This window comes from Achroia grisella, unplaced genomic scaffold, assembly GCF_030625045.1.
Source record: "Achroia grisella isolate CSIRO2021 unplaced genomic scaffold, CSIRO_AGI_Agris_v1 utg660, whole genome shotgun sequence".
NCBI classification, from domain to species: domain Eukaryota; kingdom Metazoa; phylum Arthropoda; class Insecta; order Lepidoptera; family Pyralidae; genus Achroia; species Achroia grisella.
The window spans coordinates 5,500,211-5,521,088 of record NW_026712984.1 but is presented as its reverse complement, the minus strand read 5'-3'; the positions used below and the strand labels follow the sequence as shown (position 1 = coordinate 5,521,088).

The window sequence follows — 20,878 nt, the reverse complement described above, 5'->3', positions numbered from 1 at the left end:
AATATCACATGTACGATGTCATTGTGATCAGGTATTCCATCTCCGCGATATCCGATGGGAGCGGCCGAGGTTCCTCTCCAAGTCGTTCCTGGCCTTCGTGACGTTCAACGTGATAATTTACTCACTGCTGGCAGCTGAGGTGTTGACCACCAACATTGCTGACACGTCCGCCGAGAAGAAGGTAAGCACTAGGGTTCATTCCCGGGAAATCTCGAGTCGAGAATTCCCGGTAATGAACTGAAAATATGAAATGAAAATAAAAATCGTTGCGTTTTGTTCCCGGGAAATTAATCTCGAGAAAAGTCGAGAACTCGAGAAATCATGTACCTATATAGAAATTAAATTGCCGTTTGTTTTGTTGCGTGGTGGCGCAATAATTTAAGATATTAAGGTTTTCTTTCATGTAATTTTTTTTTGTTTTATAGAAACTATTTTTGTTTACAAGTTTTAAGTAGATTTTTTTCTAAATAACTAGCCAAAAATGGTGCTGTAAATATAAGTCTGAATAATATTAGGTCCTAACATATGAAATTGGCGTTTTGTAAGGGAGTAATTAGTACCTGAAGTAATTCTTTTTTAAATATAATATTATTAATCTTATTAATCAAAGTATGTACCATTGCTATTTATGCACTTTTGCCATCTCATAGGTAGTTCATTGATCCCTTTACTAAAAAATCATTCGGACGGGAGTCAATAAAATCTTTGAAGGCACTTTGGACTGCCCCATCGGAGTTGAATTTTTTCCCAATCAATTATCCAAATTTCGAAAAAAATGGTAATCTGTTGGAGGAAGTTCCGGAGAGTACCTACGGTGGATGTCTTAGACATTACAATTGAAGCTCTTCTAATTTGGTAACTGTGTGTTGTGCAGTGTGTGGTCTAGCGTTGTCCTGAAGCAGCAGTGGCCTACGGCGATTAACCAGCCTCGCTTGTTTAGCAGCTAGCTTTTCCATCATGATTTCTCAATTGCTGACAATACACATTTGCCGTAATCGTCTGGCCAGATTTAAGAGAGCTGAAGTGAACAACACCGGAACTAATCCACCAAACTTGTTTTAAGTCAATTTTCGCTTGGGGTAGGATTTGGTTGGTTCACTATGACATTATCATACAAGCATCGAATCATGAATATAAATATTTGCTCCACTCAATTCATGAGGGACCCACCTTTCAAGCTTTTTTCACCTTCCCAATTTGCTACAAGTGGATTAAAACAGTTTTGTCATTAACACCGCATCCTGCAACTAACTCGGACGTAGTTTGCGATACATTACCAAAATTATATTTTTTTTCTGCACAATTTTAAATGTATTTTAAGTTTTCCATTTTGTCTGTTTGTTTTCAAAAACAAATGCAGCTAAATGTTTGAAATGGCTCGGTCGATTTTGACGTTTAAAATTTTTAAATATACTCAATAAAAGTTTAATTTGATACTTTTATTTGAGAGGAAAACCGCTGAATTTTTTGACGTTTTTGGAACCAAATAATATGAGAAAACATACGTAAATGTAAATTTCTCGACAACCCGAGAAGACCCGAGAAATTAACTTAAGCACCCACGTGGTTTATGGCTACTTTTATCTATACATCTATACATATAAATAAAATTGGAGTGTCTGTTTGTAATATTGAAACAACCATTTTTTACTACATGCATATAAATATAAATACGGTACAATAAAATATTTTATACAATTTTTGTCTGCCTGTTTGTTCCGGCTAATCTTTGAAATGGCTGGGTCGATTTTGATGGGACTTTTATTGGCACGTAGCTGATGTAATAAGGAGTTACTTAGGCTACTTTTATATATAATAATATAATAATAAAGTTAAATTCAACGGCAGCGTAAACTATAAGCGCAGGCACCGTTCCATTATTTATTTATATTTCCAAGAAAAAAAAAACTAATTATTTTTTTTAATTACAGAACTTCTACCAGCACGTTTTCAACGGTTGTTACGCTGTGCTGCTCTTCATTGTCGTGATCTTCTTCCTCATATACGGAGTGGAGGTTTATTTCAAGGTACGTTCCTTTAATTATTATTCATGTGTTTTTTAAATTAGAATAGCAAAGAAGCTGATGGTATCCCTGTTGGTGAGAGGTAAAGTGACTGTCTGGTTATCCGCATCCCACTAGGGAGGTGAAGGTTGGGCATCAACTCCGGGGCCAACAACCTCCAGGTGACTAGATTAGTAGGGCGAGTATCTTAACAATATTAATGTCTAGCTGACCCCGCAAATGTTGTTTTGATAAATTAAAATCGCTATTAAATAATAGGAATTGGTCATAGAAGAGTGAACTGGTTGTATGTATTTTTTTTTATTAAAAATATTGCTAAAATATTAAAAAAAATATGTTAGTGGTGGCCAACCCTTAGAAAAATAGATAGCAACCGATTCTCAGACCTACTGAATGTGCATATAAAATTGCATATAAATCGGTCAATCCGTTTCGGAGGAGTGCGGTAACTAACATTGTGACACTAGAATTTTATATCTAAGACTAGGTTTTGCGCACGGCTTCGGTCGCATTATTTTTTTTTAGGGGTGGAATTTATCAAAATCATTTCTTAGGGGATGCCTACGTCATAGTAGCTTTATGGATGCAAAGTCTCAGCCCGATTGGTTTAAAATTGACAAAGTTTCAAACAAATTTTCATCCCCTATTTTATACCCTTGGGGGTAGAATTAATCAAAATCCTTTCTTAGCGGATGGCTACGTCATAACATCTACCTGCATGCCAAATTTCAGCACTATCCGTCCAGTGGTTTGGGCTGTGCGTTGAGAGATCACTATGTCAGTCACCTTTGAGTTATATATATTTAGATATACCACAAGAATTAACAATTTTTTAGACTGATATCCCTATCGGTATCTCGTCACCTGTTTCAATCGAAAAATCTTGTCCTAATAGCCTAATGTTTATTTATCTTAATAATATTATATACGCGAAAGTTTATGAGTATGGATGGATGTTTGTTACTCTTTCACGCAAAAACTACTGAACGGATATTGATGAAACTTTACAGTAATATAGCTTACACATCAGAATAACATATAGACTATAAATTACACGCGAGTGAAATCGCAGGCACAGCTAGTAAGATTATAAGTTCGGCGTCTTGGTTAAAATTCCTCTTTATATGGACACTAATCAATGAAAAATATTCGGAAACACGTCTGTGACATGTTCGGCCTTGTCTCACTAGCCATACACGGGGACAAAAGAACAAACACACCGGGCAATCGCAGTTATTCGACTCTATGGTCTTATGGTGTTTTTGATGGGTTTCACGCCTTTTATGGGTGTCAATAATACCGTAATTACATATTGTTCATTGTTACATATATCGCATCGCCATAAAATATGGTTGCCAATGTTCAGAGTTACTTTATTTAATAGCCTTTTGAACAAACAATTTTTCTGCTATATACAAAAAGATGTAACCACAAATATCGAAACTTTTAACAAATAAATGTAAATATTGGCATGTTTTGTCTTGCTCTTTCAAATAGAGAAAATAACTCAAGAGAAAAGGACTATATATGAAAAAACAATTTTTCTGCTATATAAACAAAAAGACATAACCTCAATATCGAAATCTCCTAGTAATACAGGTATTGACAAAAATTGTAAAAAATGTTACTTTTGGTGTATGTACCGTATTCATATGCATGTAGTAAAAAACGGTTATTTCAATATTACAAACAGACTCTTCATTTTACTTATATGTATAAATATAGATAAAGAAAAGAACTAGAACCAAAATAAGGACTATAGTAGCCACATTGGTATGCTCAGACCACGTAAAAAATGAACTTCGATCGAGTTATTAAAAATAACTCGTAATATAATCTTATATATTACTAAACAGATTTTGATCAAATTTAAATTAGAGTCCACACGAAAAGTATCAGCATTCCAATAAGAAAAGAAGCATCTAAATCCGATCTCGTCAAAGTTTAATAGACAGAAAGAAAATACAGTAGACAAAAAATATTTTAAAAAAGCTTTCTGAAGTGCATTTTAACTAGGATATTTTGTTTTTTTCTTTCAAATAAACAAAATAGTCAAAAAAGGTAGATCAATAGCTAAAAATGGTGTTCAAAAAGGATCCAACGATCAGTACAAAAGAATACACAAAATAGTTAAAAGAAGGCGACTACAGCTAAAGCTGTAAGTTGTGTTTTGCTAGTATGTAATATTTTTACACCTTGGGTTACATTATTAGAGTTTTAGTAAGGATCCCTAATTTTTTTGGAAATATAATACAGGCTGTATTATATTGTCACTCAGGGATAGTGTAGCTTCCTAATGGTGAAAGAATTTGTCAAATCGGTCCAGTAGTTTCGGAGCCTATTCAAGACAAACATACACACAAAAATACAAATCTTTCCTCTTTATAATATTAGTATAGATATAGATCAGTGGTTCCCAAATAGTTTTTGCTGCGTACCACTTCAAAAAAGATCTCACACCTCGCGTACCCCTTTTTTTTACGGATTATGATGGTATGGTGCACCCGCCTGCGCTAACAGTTTACGCTAGCGGGGCATCAGTGGAGGATGATAAGATGAACATGAGGTCAGATCAGTCAGCCCATCGTGACAAATTCACCAGGAATTTATCAAGATGGTTTCCAGGAGGAACCGTATGGAGCGTACATCTTATTGCAGCAATCACACTAATATTGAAAATGCAAAAGTTTGTGAGTGTGTGTGTATGTTTGTTTTACTGATAGCCGTATAATAATGTTAGCTTCAATACATAAAGAACACTCAGTTGACTAATTTGTTAGTTACATTTCAAATTTAAAACCATAGCGAGTCACGTGATGTTGGTGGCGTCACGATTATGCCGCCACCAATAGGAATAGAGATAAAGAGGCCGGGAACAAGGAGAGAGCAGACTGCTCTCTCTTCTCTTTGTTCGAGATAGAGATGGACAGTGGGAAAAAACCCAATAGACGGGTATTTTCATTATTTAACGTAAATATCACGATTCAAAAAAAACATTTTTTTTTTTAATTATTAGAACAAATGCAACGAAAAATAGTTACTTAGCGATGCGCACATACTTTGCGCCACAGTATATAGGGCACTAGCTGTTGCCTGTTTTTCGAAACGTCAAAATGTGTAGCCTGATAAAGGAACTAAAATAATACCAGCAGTTTATTATAACAAATTGACGTCTTCTTGTTTTATCATAAGATTTGTTCTGCGCATTATGATGGAATGTTACTTAATTGCAGAAAGAACTTCTATTGAAACTTTTAATTTAAATATCTTTGACCAAAAAAAAACAACGAGAGATACTTTATTTATTACAAAAGTAGTTAGAAGTTAAATATAAAAAACCTGAATGTTATCCCATACGGGAATTTTCCCCGGGTTTTTCCTTATTTTTCCCCATATTGGGGTTTTTTCCGGGCAAAATCCCATCTCTAGTTCGAGGCGACAGAGACGACCAGACGTGAATGTACAGCGACGCAATTTATGTGGAGTGCAATTTGAAAAAGGAATAAAATAAAAGAACTGCTGCATCGATATATCATTTCTGAAACTTCCCAATTATATTAAATACCTAAATACTGTATTTGTATCTGCTTTGGCCCATAATAAAATACCGTATGACATAATGCTAAGAAAATAGCTAAAATACACGATTTTCGCCGCACGTACCCCTTGATGCAACTTCCCGTACCCCTACGCGTACCACTAATTGGGAAACACCGGTATAAATAAATAGTATGAAACGAATCAGTAGAAATGAATTCAAAAAATAAACATTATTATCGCGAAATAAACAAAAAAATACATTCCCAATCGACAATTATGTCATCTTACAAATTGTTTAAAAGTTAACTTAAGTTATATAGCAATACTATATATGGATGTGCAGTTCTTAATATAATATCATGGTCAAGGAGAGAAGAATTAAAAATAACCTTAAATTATATATTCAAGTGTGATTTTGTTTACGCAGTACGAATATGACATAAAACAAGATCACAATATGTTTATTTTTAGCACAAGGTCATTTTCATTCAACTTTCAAAAGAGGGATTTTCATATATTATATTAGCCACTCGCCCGGCTTCGCACGGGTGTACGTACATGTATTATCTATACATATGAATAAAATTGGAGAGTCTGTTTGTAATATTGAAATAACCGTTTTTTACTACATGCATATGAATATAAATACGGTACATACACTAAAATAACATTTTTTACAATTTTTGTGTCTGTCTGTTTGTTCCGGGTAATCTCTGAAATGGCTGGACCGATTTTGACGGGACTTTTTTTGGCAGGTAGCTGATGTAATAAGGAGTAACTGGGCTACTTTTATTTTTGGAAAATTCTTTTATTTTCGAAAAATAAAGTTAAATTCCACGCGGACGAAGTCGCCAGACCAGACTACAATTTTGTTGTATGTCTGTTTTCGGTACAAGGTCATTCACATTCAACTTTCAAAAGAGGGATATTTATGTATTTAACTCAACTATTTTATTTAAACACCAATAACACCATACGTCAATTAAAAACATTATGAAAAAAGGATCTACAATATGTGCATTGTACATATCGTAGATTAATAGAAAAAAAAAACATTTTAAAAATTAAAAGCTAGTATTGTCTCCTTTTATATAAGTCAATTAAATTAAAAACGCCGTCTTAATAATTAACTAAACATCCTGATTATTTAAAAAAATTAACAGACACAACACAAATTTAAAAAGAATCATAAAAAACTCAACCTCTTTATAATATTAGTGTACATTGTTTGATTGACTGCATGGTTTCAGCTTCGCGGTGAATTCCTGAAGGAAACGAAGGTCTGCACTATAATATCACCTCGGCCCGGCCCCTCCAGTGCGGCTGAAGGAGATGACGTGCAGGATACTCTTGTCACAAAACAGGTAAGAATTATTTACTCCTAACTACTTGCCCTGGCTTCGCACGGGTGTACATGTATTATAATAATAAACCTTCCTCTTGAATCACTCTATCTATTAAAAAAAAAAACACTTTAAAATCCGTTGCGTAGGTTTAAAGATTTAAGCATACATAGGGACGGTCAGACAGCGATAGCGACTTTGTTTCATACTATGTAATGATGTAATTGCAAGCAGTCAACTATTTGCTAGTAATATTTTATGGGATGATAATGGAATAATGCACCCGCATGCGCTAACGGTATACGCTGGCGGGGCACCAGTGGAAGATGATAAGTGTGAGGTCAGGTCAGTTAGCCCATCGCAAATTGGCCAGGAATTTATCATTCTGGTTTCCAGGAGAAACCGCGTGGAGTGATCTGACATGGTACATTGCTAGCTATGGGGTTTATCCACATTAATAACAATCCCCTTGCAAGTAATACTATATATATTAGAGTTAGTTTGGATGGATGGATGGATGTTGCTCATTCATGCAAATGTACTGAACGGATTTAGATGAAACTCTACAGTAATATAGCTTATACATCAGAATAACTAGGGTTATAATTTAAAAGATATTCAGTATATTAAACAAAGTGTAATTGTTGTACTTGTTGGTTCAAGATGTAATTGTTGGTGTTATTTGTTGTTGTTGTGTAATTGAGTAACAGATTTTTGTTCGATTACATGAAGCTTTCATGTAATCGAGCAAAAATCTGAAGCTATCTTGGCATGAGCTGCATAAATCGTTGGAATTACACTGAGTTAATACATTTTAATTAATACATACATTTTAACTCTTACTATTATTTTAATTTTTATACTAGCTACCCGCCTCAGCTTTGTCTGTGTGTACACGTTTATACATGTAACCTTCTTCTTCTTCTTTCCTAAAGCGGTGGAATAAAAGGAATTAGTAACTGGCTTTCGAAATACAGTTCTATGTCAGTTATTGAAGTCGCTGGCAGAAGACAAAAAAAATAAACAATTTCATGAGTAAAACTAAATTTAATTATTAATATAATAGGTGTCTTCGGATCGATGTGTGATCCGTAAGTGAAGTTATATAAAATCAAACAAAGGAAATGGGTACTTTTGCTCCGGGAATTGAAATGCTGACTCGACGTAGGTCTTTCTCGGTAGCGCAGCATCTTGTGTTATGCTTGGTGGTCCGATCCGATCGTCGTTGAGGATGTGTCGTAATGCCTCCTAGGTATCTACTATAACTTGCCGGTAAATATCGCAATAAATGTTGATGTTAAAAAATAAAAAAAAATCACTTCAGGGCATCCAAACGGACCTGACGGACGGCGATGGAACCATCGACCCGCGCTCCGTGAACCACTCCCAGCTGCACCAGTCCAGGTTCGGACTGATCAGCCAAGCGCTGATGCTGATACTCATCGTTGGTTTCCTGGCTTCGGAGACGCTCAGCGAGTTTTGGAAGACCAAGTAAGTGTGCATACATAATGTAAAAAATGAGAAATTGTGTTTGTTTGTTTGGACATGTTTCACCACTAAACGGCTGAACGGATCTTGATGAGATTAAACGTAATAATAGTAAAACAGGATGCTACACTGTATCATCTAGTTTCAAGATGAGCAGAGCTTGTTTTATGGGTACTAGACAACTGATATGAATATAATATTTAAATACATTTTTTTGCACATTTGGATTGGACTCATCAAAAAAAGAACGAACAAGAAACTTGCGTGTTGCTCTTTTAAATTAATATTATTCTGCCTAAATACACATGTTTGTAATATTAAAATAACCGTTTTTTACTACATGCATATGAATATAAATACGGTACATACAACAAAATAACATTATTTACAATTTTTATTTAATCTCTGTAATGGCTGGACCGATTTTGACAGGACTTATTGGTAGGTAGCTGATGTAATAAGGAGTAACTTAGGCTACTTTTATTTTAGAAAAGTAAAGTAAAACTGTTTTGTTAATTTCCACGCGGACGAAGTCGCGGGTTACAGCTAGTGTGTAATATATAGTTCCGTATGTTTATAGGGTGCCGGTGGTGTCTCGTAATTGGCACGACCTGGTGTTCCGACTGGCGGAGATCGGCGTCGCGTTATGGTTTCCCTGCGTGCTTTGGAACTCGATGGCCCCGGAACGACTCTGGTTGCTGAACCCTCGACGGCTCCTAGCTCGCCAATTAGACGATGCAAAGCTCGCGGATTTACTCGCCCACCGGCACGACGCAAAGGTACGACCATAGAGTGTTTATTTAGTACGTTCTCTTAAATAGTGTCACATGTTAGATAAATTAAAGCAAAACAATTAAAGAACTGGCTTTTGTCATAGAGTGTTTATTTAGTACGTTCTCTTAAATAGTGTCACATGTTAGATAAATTAAAACAAAACAATTAAAGAACTGGCTTTTGTCATAGAGTGTTTATTTGTATGTTTTCTTAAATAGTGTCACATATTAGATAAATTAAAACAAAACAATTAAAGAGTGTCTGTTTTATTTAGTAATTTTCTTAAATAGTGTCACATGTTAGATAAATTAAAACAAAACAATTAATGAACTTTTTGTCATAGAGTATTTAGTACAAATAGCATATGAATATAAAATAGTGTCTGTATGTATATTGAAATACATACATTAAATAACATTTTTTACAATTTTTGTCTGTCTGTCTGTCAGTCTATTTGTTCCGGCTAAAATCTGAAATGGCAGGACCGATTTTGACGGGACTTTTTTGGCAGGTAGCTGATGTAATAAGGAGTAACTTAGGCTACTTTTATTTTAGAAAAATAAAATCAAATTCCACGCGGACGAAGTCGCGGGAACAGCTAGTGTTAGATAAATTAAAACAAAACAAAGAACTGGCTTTTGTCATAGAATATTTAGTAGTAATAGTAATATTTAGTACGTTCTCGCAAACAGTGTCACAGTTAAGAAAAACTAATAGGATAAATAAAAAAAAAACAAAGAACTAACTGCGGTCGGACTGTTGACAATAGTTCAGAAGCCAAGACTACCACCGCTAAACCACCGAGCTTGTCATATCGAATTTTACTGGTATTATAAACACGAAACTTTGTGAGTATGGATGGATGAATGTTTGTTACTCTTACACGCAAAAACTACTGAACATTTTGATTAAACTTGACAATAATATAGCTTATACAGGTGCATAATAACACAGGTGCTATAAATTTCGTGTGATACCGCACGCACAGCTAGTACAATTAAAATGATTTTAATATATTTCTTTTGTGACATTATTTAAGCGGAGGTTCTATATATATAGTGAAAGCTTTTCAGCTAGTGCTCATTGCGGAAAGTTGCTTGGTAACATTAACCAATAACAATTTTTGGAGTGATGTCTATATTTTTATTTTTATTCATGTTTATGCGCTAATGTTCAAGCTTTATTAATGTTGTTCATATATATATATATATATAAAGGTTGCTAATTTCCATCATGTGGGCCGTCAGTTTGTCTGTCATTTCAGTCATATTATGTTATAGCTTCAACTTAAGTTGAATTATTATATCGGTGCTTTATAAAGGTACAACGATTTTGAATGTTATCCGATGAAAGTTGGATTGTTTGCGATTCAGTGTAACGTCTTCCATATAGTATACCTCCTTAATTTGTATGGGTTGTACAGTCTTCAGCTTGTATGGCTTGTATTAAAATATTTGGATAATTTTTTAAGAATTTATACTTGAAATGTTAATACAATAAAGTTAATTATATAGGTCTGTTTTGATAAAGGATGTTATTAAAGGATTTTAAATAAAGTCTCGAGTATAATGTGTATGTACCCCGGTGATGTAGTGGTTGTACACCGCATTACTACCAGTGGTCGCGGGTTCAATTCTTCGCACGACGTAAACATTTGTATTCACGAATATGGTTGTTTGTATCGATCTCGGTGTTTTCTATATGTTTTATGTATGTATTTACAAAAAAATGTATTTAAGTATTTTTATCAGTTGTTCAGTACGAAACAGCTGAATTCACCAGGATTTAACCACGGCGAAGTACAGGGGGGATAACGTGGAGGTTGGTCTGATATAGACTATGTCGTCTAGTCTCCTGATATAGTCTATGGTAACTGTTTACCATCAGATGGGTCGTATACTTATTTGTCATTCCAATTAAATAATATTAATGTTAGTAATAATACCCCTTGACCATTCACACTACGCCACCTAGTGCCAAGGTAAACAGAGCTTGTGTTATAGGTACTAGACAACTGATATAAATAAGTAAATATTTTTTTTGTATATACATAGAAAACACTCAGACTGATACAAACAATAATACTCATTAATATAAATGTTAGTACCGTGCCAAGAATCGAACCCGCGACCATCGGAAGTAAAGCGGTCTGCGTAACCACTAGACCATCGAAGACATTTATCCCGTACACTATAAAAAAAATATTCTACTTATACACTAATTAAATCTCCAGAGCCTGGCCGAGTTCTGGCGATATAATTGGGCACAAAAGGCGTTGTACGTAGTCGGAGTGGTGCGTTACTGGCAGTGGTTGGTATACAGGTTCGTTGTAACAGTACTGAGGCCGTCTCCCAGACTAACAGACGTGGCTTATACTCCGGAATTGAGAGGTCCAGGCGCGGTGAGTGATTAGGGATCCAGGGTGTTGTCATATGGTTTAAATGGAAGGGAATAAAGAGGTGCAATGTTGTCATGTGTTTAAATGCAAGGGAATATAGAAGTGCGATGTTGTAATGTGGTTTAAATGCGAGGGAATAAAGAGGTATGGTGTTGTCATGTGGTTTAAGTGGAAGAGATTAAAGAAGTGCGGGTGTTGTAATGTGTTTAAATGCAAGGGAATATAGAAGGGCGGTGTTGTCATGTGTTTAAATGCGAGGGAATAAAGAGGTATGGTGTTGTCATGTGATTTAAGTAGAAGATAATAAAGAAGTACTGTGTTGTCATGTGTTTAAATGCAAGGGAATATAGAAGTGCGGTGTTGTCATCTGGTATAAATGCAAGGGAATAAATGGTGCAGTGTTGTAATGTGGTTTAACTGGAAGGGAAAAAGAAATGCGATGTTGTCATGTGGTTATAAATGGAAGGGAATAAATAACTGTCTAGTAGCAGTATGCGTGTTGTGTCTTTGCTTTCTTCATTTTTTTGTATACGTGAACATTTTAAGTAAGATATGGTTCAGTTATTTGTGGACGTATTGTAATATAAAACGTTGGCTTTGATCAAAATCGTCTGTGAAGATATTTATTTCTACTGGCAAGCAATTTGCTTTGTCCAGTTTGTTTTTACCAGTCGCGGTTTGGTCGAACAGTCAACACTAGGCCTCCAAGCTATATCCAAACTCTATTCAAAGCCTCATGATACCTCGATCAAAGGGAAAACATGTGTCGCAATATGGCTGTAGACTCAATAACGGTCGGAATTTGATCATTAGAGAAGGTCGTAACGGTAGTCAAGTTCCCACACTGAATATTTGTAATCTTACACAAACTAATTGTAGCTATAACATATTAACCTAGGTTTGCTTCAATAAGTCTCTTTCTAGAGATAATAATAAAACTCAGATGAAATAATAAGAAAATACAGTAAATAGTAAAATAATTACAAAAAGCTGTCTTATCGCTAAAAGCAATCTCTTACAGACAACCTAGAAGAGAGGACTTATCTTATATATAAAATTCTCGTGTCACATTTTCGTTCCCATACTCCTCCGAAACGGCTTGACCGATTCTCATGAAATTTTGTGACCGTATTAAGTAGGTCTGAGAATCGGCCATCTATTTTTCATCCCCCTAAATGTTAGGGGTAGTCCACCCCTAAATTTTTTTTTATTTTAAGGCAAAACAACGTTTGCCGGGTCAGCTAGTGTACTATATAATAGGTAGTGGCACACATAAGACACTATTTACTGTACTACTAAATATGCGTACATATATTAGAGTTAAATATAGAAACCTACATATATATATATACTACATATTGGAAGATATGAGAAAAAAAATAATCTAGGTCCTGTACAATTTTATTTATATATTTATCATATTTCTGTATTTCTTTTCCTGTGTACAATGAAGAATAAAGAACATGTCAGCTTATAAGTGATTGTTTGGATAACAGTAATTCGGTGGTTGTGTTCAAATGTATTCATGCGCTTTTTTGTACATCATTCTTTTGTTTAAGTCTACGGTTCTAGCTTCCTATGTTGATTTTGTTTATATTTTGTGTGCTCTGTGTTTTGTTACTCTACATATTCATCATCTCCCAGCGCTTATAGTTCAAAGGCATCTGCCTCAATATTTCTCATCAATAATGTTGGAATATGCAAAATTTTATTGCGCTTTGAATAATATGTCACAGTTTTCTTTATGTAATTGTCATCATGTGGCCCCTTTGGAATCATTGATGAGTTGGCATTCCAGAAGACTAGGATTTCATATCTCTTATTCTCTACCACGGTGGTTCAGCGGTCTAGCAAACCGCTTTGCGACCGATGGTCGCGTGTTCGATTCCTCGCACGGCACAAACGTTTGTATTCATGAGTATGATTGTTTGTATCGGTCTGGGTGTTTTCTATGTATAATATGTATGTATTTCTTTAAAAAAAAAATATGTAACAGTTATCTAGTACCCATGACACAAGCTTTAGCTAGCTTAACTTGGGGCTAGATGGCGCTGTGTGAATTGTCCTGAGATTGTTATTATTATTATTATTATTATTATTATATTATAATTTTACTGTCATTTTTCATCTATAAATCGAAACGTACCTTATAAATCCTTGTTACCGCAGACGACCTTTTAGTCTAAATCCAGTTAGCATATAATAACTCTGGACTATTCACACAGCGCCATCTAGTTCCAATTTAAGCAAAGCTTGTGTTATGCTAGACAACTGATAAATAACAAATAATAAATGATAAATGACATGACTAATAAATGCATAGATATTTTTTTTATCTAATAAACAATACTATGTATGTATTGTACGTAGAAATAACACACAGACAGATACAAACAATCATGCCCATTAATATAAATGTTTGCACTGTGCGAGGAATCGAACCCGCGACTGTCGGAAGTAAAGCTGTGTGCTAAACCGCTAGACCACCGCGGCCGACCATACATAGCGTACTTAATATTTAAAAAAATTACGGGATATTTCCACTATTCGTTTTACCCAAGAAGTTTTAATTATGTTACAATTTTTTTTTAAATTGCCGGAGCGACACGCAAATATTTGTGCCCTGCGAGGAATCGAACCCGTGACCATCGGAAGTAAAGCGGTCAGCTAAACCGCTAGACCACCGAGGTCGTCAAATTAATAACAAGTCATCACCTAGTTGTAATGCACACATATATTGATTGAACAGAATGTGGAGACGGACTCTCTGGTGGGGAGCGTGGGGTCCGTTCGTGACTGCTGGATCTGCTACGACACCTCCAAGCCGGAGCCGCTGATCAGACCCTGCAGGTGCACCGGAGACGTGTCCGCCGTGCACCATGAGTGTCTGCGCAGGTGGTTGGTCGAGGTACGTATTATATAGGGTTCATTCCCGGGAATTCTCGGGAAATCGTTGGCTTTTGTTCCCGGGAAATCAAGCTCGAGAAAAGTCGAGAACTCGAGAAATCAAGTACCTATATAGAAACTAAATTTCCGTTTGTTGTATTGCGTGGCGGCGCAATAATTCATGATATTAAGGTTTTCTTTCATGTATTTTTTTTTATTTTACGGAAACTATTTTTATTTACAAGTTTAAGGTAGATTTTTTCTAAATAACCAGCCAAAAATGGTGCTGTCATTATAAATAATAAGTAAAGTCTGAATAATATTAGGTCCTAACATATGAAAGTGGTGTTTTGTAAGGGAGTAACCTGAAGTATTTTTTTCCAAAATATAACATGTTTATTTAATCAAACTATGTACCATTGCTATTTATGCACTCTTGCCATCTCATAGGTACTTCATTGATCCCTTTACTGAAAAAAACATTTGAACGGGAACATTTGGACATATCAATAAAATCTTTGTACTTTGGACTGCCCCATCGGATTTGAATTTTTTCCCAATCAGTTATCCAAATTTCGAAAAAAATGGTAATCTGTTGGATCAAGATCCGGGGAGCAATTGTAAAGTCTTAGAAATTACAATTGAATCTCTTTTAATTTGGTAAATGTCAGTTGTGCAGTGTGTGTGTTCTGGCGTTGTCCTGAAGCAGCAGTAGCCTATGGCGATTGACCAGCCTCGGTTGTTTAGCAACTAGCTTTTCCATTATGGTTTCTCAATTGCTGACAACACACATCTGCTGTAATCATCTGGCCAGATTTAAGAAAGCTGAAGTGAACAACGCCGGAACTTGTTCACTAAACGCTCGCAAGTAACTTTTTTTGGGTCAATTTTCGCTTGGGGCAGGATTTGGTTGGTTTGCCAGGGTTCAGCCATTGCGATGAGCGTTTCAATTATCATACAAGATCCATATCATCACAGATAATGATTCGGTTTAAAATCCCTTTATTATTATGCCGGTTGACTAATGTAACGCAGCAGTTTACGCGCGTTTGTCGATCGAAACGCGAATTGTCTACTCAATTCATGAGGGACCCACCTTTTAAGGTTTTTCACCCTACCAATTTGCTACAAGTGGATTAATACACTAACACCGCAACCTGCAACTAACTCGGACGTGGTTTGCGATGGATCTGCTATCACAATAGCCTTCAATTCTTCATTACCAACCTTGGACTCCAGCCGCCCACGGGGATTGTTTTGCAGGTCGAAATTTCCAGAACGAAAACGTTGCAACCAAAAATGCATTGTGTTTTCGTTTACGACACCACCACCATACACATCATTAATCCTTCGAGCCGTTTCTGCAGCACTAGTGCCATGGCGGAACTCATACTCGTACTTGTAAATGACGCGATATTTTAAGTTTTCCATTTTGTAAGCTGAATGACCCAAAGAAAAAACCAAGCATATGTATTACGGTTTTCGTAAAACAAATGCATGAGTGAATAGCCGTATAAATTTGAAATTGAAATTTCTAACCAAAGAGGAGATATTTAAGATCAAAGTGGCCAGTACGAAAAAACGCTAATTTCATATGTAAGAATCTAATATATTTCAGTATTTAAAAAAAAATTTGCTTATTCATAATATGTATAATGTTTTTAAATATACCTACTCAATAAAAGTTTTATAATTAATTTTATAGTTAAATTTTATATTTAATATTTAACAAAAAATGCAATGGTTTTCGATCAAATGAAACCACTGAGTTTTTTGACGTTATTGGAAGCAAATAATATGAGAAAACGTACGTAAAAATAAATTTCTCGACAATGAGAAGATTAACCTCGAATTCGACCCGAGAAATTGAAAAGCTCGAGAAATCATGAACCCTAGTATTATATATTATTGTATATATGTATTGTATTATTTATAAGTGTTTTTTTTTAATAGAAAATGTATTTTTTAAAAGTTACTGGTTTAGTATTTAAGCGTCGTGTAAAATATAAAGGTCGAGGTATGGTTTCTAGGTGACGTCTTTTTTTGTTAATGGATAATACTGCTGGCAACGACCTTGAATGTTTTTATTGTAGGGTAAAATAAATGACTCACCAATCCTTTGCGGTATATATATGGATCGGGCTGAAATTTGGCATGCAGGTAGATGTTATGACGTAGGCATCCGCTAAGAAAGGATTTTGATTAATTCTACCCCCAAGGGGATAAAATAGGGGATGAAAGTTTATATGAAACTTTGTCAATTTTAAACCGATCGGGCTGAGACTTTGCATGTATAAAGCTACTATGACATAGGCATCCCCTAAGAAAGGATTTTGATAAATTCCAACCCTAAGGGGATAAATTAACGCGAGCGAAGCCGCGGGCAGAAGCTAGTCAATTATATATTTACTATATTGAATATTCTTGTTCACAGAGTGCTGCCAATCAAGACGGTTTGAAGTGTAAAGTTTGCAACACTCCGTACATTGTACAAGAAACTAATAGGTGAGTGAAGTGTACGCAGTCATATGTACACATTATATTGAAAAAATGGAATTTTATAGGAAAAGAGTTATGGGAATGGTAAGCGGTAACCTATATACTTGAACAGCACTAGGGAAGTTCTCATGTGATTCACGCGTGAAAAAACGTACGTGTAAGGGCTATAAAACAATGAAATTGAAATTAATACATAATTCGATACAATATACCTAAACAATGTAATAAGTAATAAGGCTAAGCAATGATGATTGTTACATCTTTTTTTTTGTATAGTAGTATTTGTATGGTGTGTTAGGGTGGAGTGGGAGCTGGGTTTCCGTGCCGGCACTGGAGGCGCCGCCCGGTTGCTTGTGCAGTGTGGTGTGGTTTTTTTTTTGTATGTGATAATGGAATGGTGCATCCGCCTGCGCTAACGGTTTACGCTGGCGGGGCACCAGTGGAGGGTGATAATATGAGCATGAGGTCAGGTCAGTTAGCCCATCGTGACAAATTCACCAGGAATTTAACACGATGGTTTCCAGGGGGAACCGCGTGGAGGTCAACCTGACATGGTACATTGCTAGTAATGGGTTCATTAGTCCACATTACTAACAATCCCATTTCCCCCCAGTGTGGTGTGGTTGGGGTCGTCGTTTTCACCAGCGACGACGGTGTCATGTGTGTGTGAAAGCGTGGTAGGGTCGGAATTATGCACAGGGCATTGGCGAGACTACTTATGTATGCGAGTAGCGGCCAGCTATTGTCACGTTTGAATGGGAAGTGGGCCCGGCATGAACGTCCGGGAGTTCATCCGTAGGGTTACGTTCCTCAGCAGTGCCATATCTATAGTAGTATGTCGGGTTGGTGTGCACCGACTTAGGTATTTTTATGTCATTTTTTTTTTATTGGGTTGTTTGGGCTATTGTCAGATGTGTAGCACCTGTAGCACTGCAACCAACATAGATCTATTGTGCTCGCCCTTATCAGAGTTCGCTACCTAGACCAGTCAGGGACAAGAATTGAAGGATATTCTTAGGAGCGATCGTTTTTATCTCCTCGGGAAAGAGTGTAAACTTTCCAAAGGAGATATTTCGTTTATGCATGAGTGGGCTACAACCACATAGGATGTGAAGTGGCGTTTCCTCTTCAGTTTGGCAGAATCTGCAGATACTTGTCGTGCATAGGCCTAGCTTAGCCATATGCTTGTTCAACTTGCAGTGTCCTGTGAGGGCCCTAGTCATCATGCATATGTTGTTTTTACTCAATAGCAGTAATCTATTGGAGTATTTGGTCGAGAAGCCCGATATTATTTTATGACATGGTCGTGTGTCAGGGTGGAGTGGGAGCGCGGGTTCACGTGCCGGCACTGGATGCGCACGGCGCTGGCGGTGGCGCTGATGTGCCTGGCGGCGGCGGGCGCGTGGGTGGTGGTGCAGATGTTCACGTCGCCCGTCGTGCGGGTCCTCGCAGCCGGCGCAGCGCTACTCATCTGCTACGTATCCGTCAGGTATACTATACTATTCTATTCATCTTTTATACTGTGAAACTCCGATATATGAGGTGGTCCATTAATCACGTGAGGCTTGTAATGGGTTCGCCAAAAATAAGGAAAAACAACCGCGTACTGAAAGTTTGAAAAACACTGGACTACATTATAAAGCGGGTTTTTAATATACCAGTAAAATTAATATATGTACAAATGGTGTTTTAAAAACGTACTGCAATAATAACTATATTATGTATGTATATAGAATAATGTAAATTAACATAACTACTGGAAGCGTCTTCTTGTAGCGCTGTCTGAATCAAGCTTTATAATTTGATATAAGTAGCGTGACCATTTGTTTTTAAACGTTGATTCATGTAGCCATTTCGTTTTTAATATTGATCTTGGTATAGGTCTCATATTCTTTTTCTTTTTATACCACGTAGGTGGCAAACAAGCATACGGCCCATCTGAAGGTAGACGGTTACGTAGCCTATTAACGCCACAAAGGGGGAGGGAGGTAAACTATACCTCCCCCCACAATTCATAATTTCATAACAATTCAATTTCGACAATTCATAATTATGATTACATTAATGTTTCCAGATTCTTGGGGATGAATACAGTGACGGCGTACCAGAGAGCCAAGGTTTCATCCCTTCAGATACTGACAGAACCCGTCTCCGAGAACCTAGAGGCGGACCACAGCCAACTGTCCACAATAAGCAAAACCGTTACCGTCGAGATCGCATCCAAAACGGTCCTCGAGCGCGCACTCAAAGGCGACGTTAACAAATAACTGGTACTGTAAACCGTTGTAACGAAATAACGTATTCAAATAGTCGTTTATGACGTGTGTTTCTGTTTTTAGTACAAAGACAATGGACCGCAATAATAATTTTGTGTTGTGATTATTTATTTAGTTGTAACGGAATGTGTTGTACGTTTAAAACGAATTTGACTAGACATTGACGCACTAACGCGTCGGTACTGTGATGTTATGGACACGATGTGCACAGAAGTCGAAGATACCGTCGGGAGTATGCCAAAATAAATAATAATTTGAATAAAATTATAGTGTACTTACGTTTGTAAAATACTCGAAAGTAAACCGTATTATAAACGTATAAAGTTTAAATTTGGTTAGGAATATAATTTTATGTTTTTGTTTACTTAAAAATGTGTACAATGGTTATTATTATTTTATTTCGTTGTACTAAGGCCGCCTTTATATCTGTAAGGCTTTTTAAGTTACTACCATACGTAATTGAAAACACATTCACAATTAATACTTACGTAAATAAATAGCTTATTGTAAATTTGTGTACAAATTTATTGTAATTGTAACAGAAATTAGGACATAAATAAAATTTATAGGTGTAAAGGCGGCCTGAAGTGTAATAAAGTGAAATTTGCCTTTTTTTGTTTTTATAGCGTCTAAGGTTTTAAGGTTTTGACATTCAATTTTGATTCTAAAACTATTAGTGGTAGAGTACTAAATAGCATCATGTAAAAGAACTCCGCTTTAGGCAAAATAATATACGATTCATTTTCATATGATTCTCGTAAAAGCTTCTTCACACGTTTGATGAATATTTAAAAAGAGAACCTAGTGTGAGGGGGCTCTTATAGGCCTCTTGAGGTGGAAATGTATCGCATAATTCTAAAAGACTGGAGCAGTGTTTCTCAAATTGTAGGTCGCTATTGCCAAGTGGGTTGTAAAGTCGTATCCGGGCCAGTAGGAAGGCGGGTGTTGAAAGAAAAAAAAATTCTTTATAGGTCTTATACTACAAAATATATTATAATTTAAAATTAAAATCACTGACTTAAATAATAGTTGAAGATCAGGTCCCTAATCCGTAGAGCTATTAAGTGTAAACTATATAATAATAATATAAACAACAAGATAAGCAGAGTTTGTGTTGTGTACTAGACAACTGATTTTTTTTATACCACACATATATACATATATAGGTGGCAAACAAGCATACGGCCATCTGATGGTAAACGGCTATCATAGCCTATAGACGCCTATACATTTTTTTGTAAATACATAATATACACAGAGAACTCCCAGACCGATACAAACAATCATTTGAATATACATGTCGGTACCGAGTACCGACGACCATCGGAAGTAAAGCGCTGTAAACCGCTACCGATCACCACCGAGCACGTCAACTAATGAGGCAGCGTACTGAAAGTTTGAAAAACACTGGACTACATTATAAAGCGGGTTTTTAATATACCAGTAAAATTAATATATGTACAAATGGTGTTTTAAAAACGTACTGCAATAATAACTGTATTATGTATGTATATAGAATAATGTAAATTTACTGGAAGCGTCTTCTTGTAGCGCAGTCTGAATCAAGCTTTATAATTTCTTATAAGTAGCGTGACCATTTGTTTTTAAACGTTGATTCATGTAGCCATTTCGTTTTTAATATTGATCTTG

The 20,878-nt window shown here is 36.0% G+C and overlaps 1 protein-coding gene across 2 annotated transcripts in view; it reads left to right on the top strand.

Annotated features, from left to right (window-relative positions):
- The window catches only part of LOC131849602 (uncharacterized), a 71,088-nt gene extending 50,778 nt beyond the window's left edge, over positions 1-20,310 (top strand). For both annotated transcript variants that reach the window (XM_059199708.1, XM_059199709.1), the window contains exons 5-13: positions 32-181; positions 1,932-2,027; positions 6,815-6,928; positions 8,232-8,398; positions 8,976-9,174; positions 14,317-14,475; positions 16,888-16,958; positions 18,268-18,441; positions 19,027-20,310. In XM_059199708.1, coding sequence (XP_059055691.1) covers positions 32-181; positions 1,932-2,027; positions 6,815-6,928; positions 8,232-8,398; positions 8,976-9,174; positions 14,317-14,475; positions 16,888-16,958; positions 18,268-18,441; positions 19,027-19,219 — 1,323 coding nt within the window. In that variant the 3' untranslated portion in view covers positions 19,220-20,310. The remainder of the gene's footprint in view (positions 1-31; positions 182-1,931; positions 2,028-6,814; positions 6,929-8,231; positions 8,399-8,975; positions 9,175-14,316; positions 14,476-16,887; positions 16,959-18,267; positions 18,442-19,026) is intronic.
- Positions 20,311-20,878: the final 568 nt, after the last annotated feature.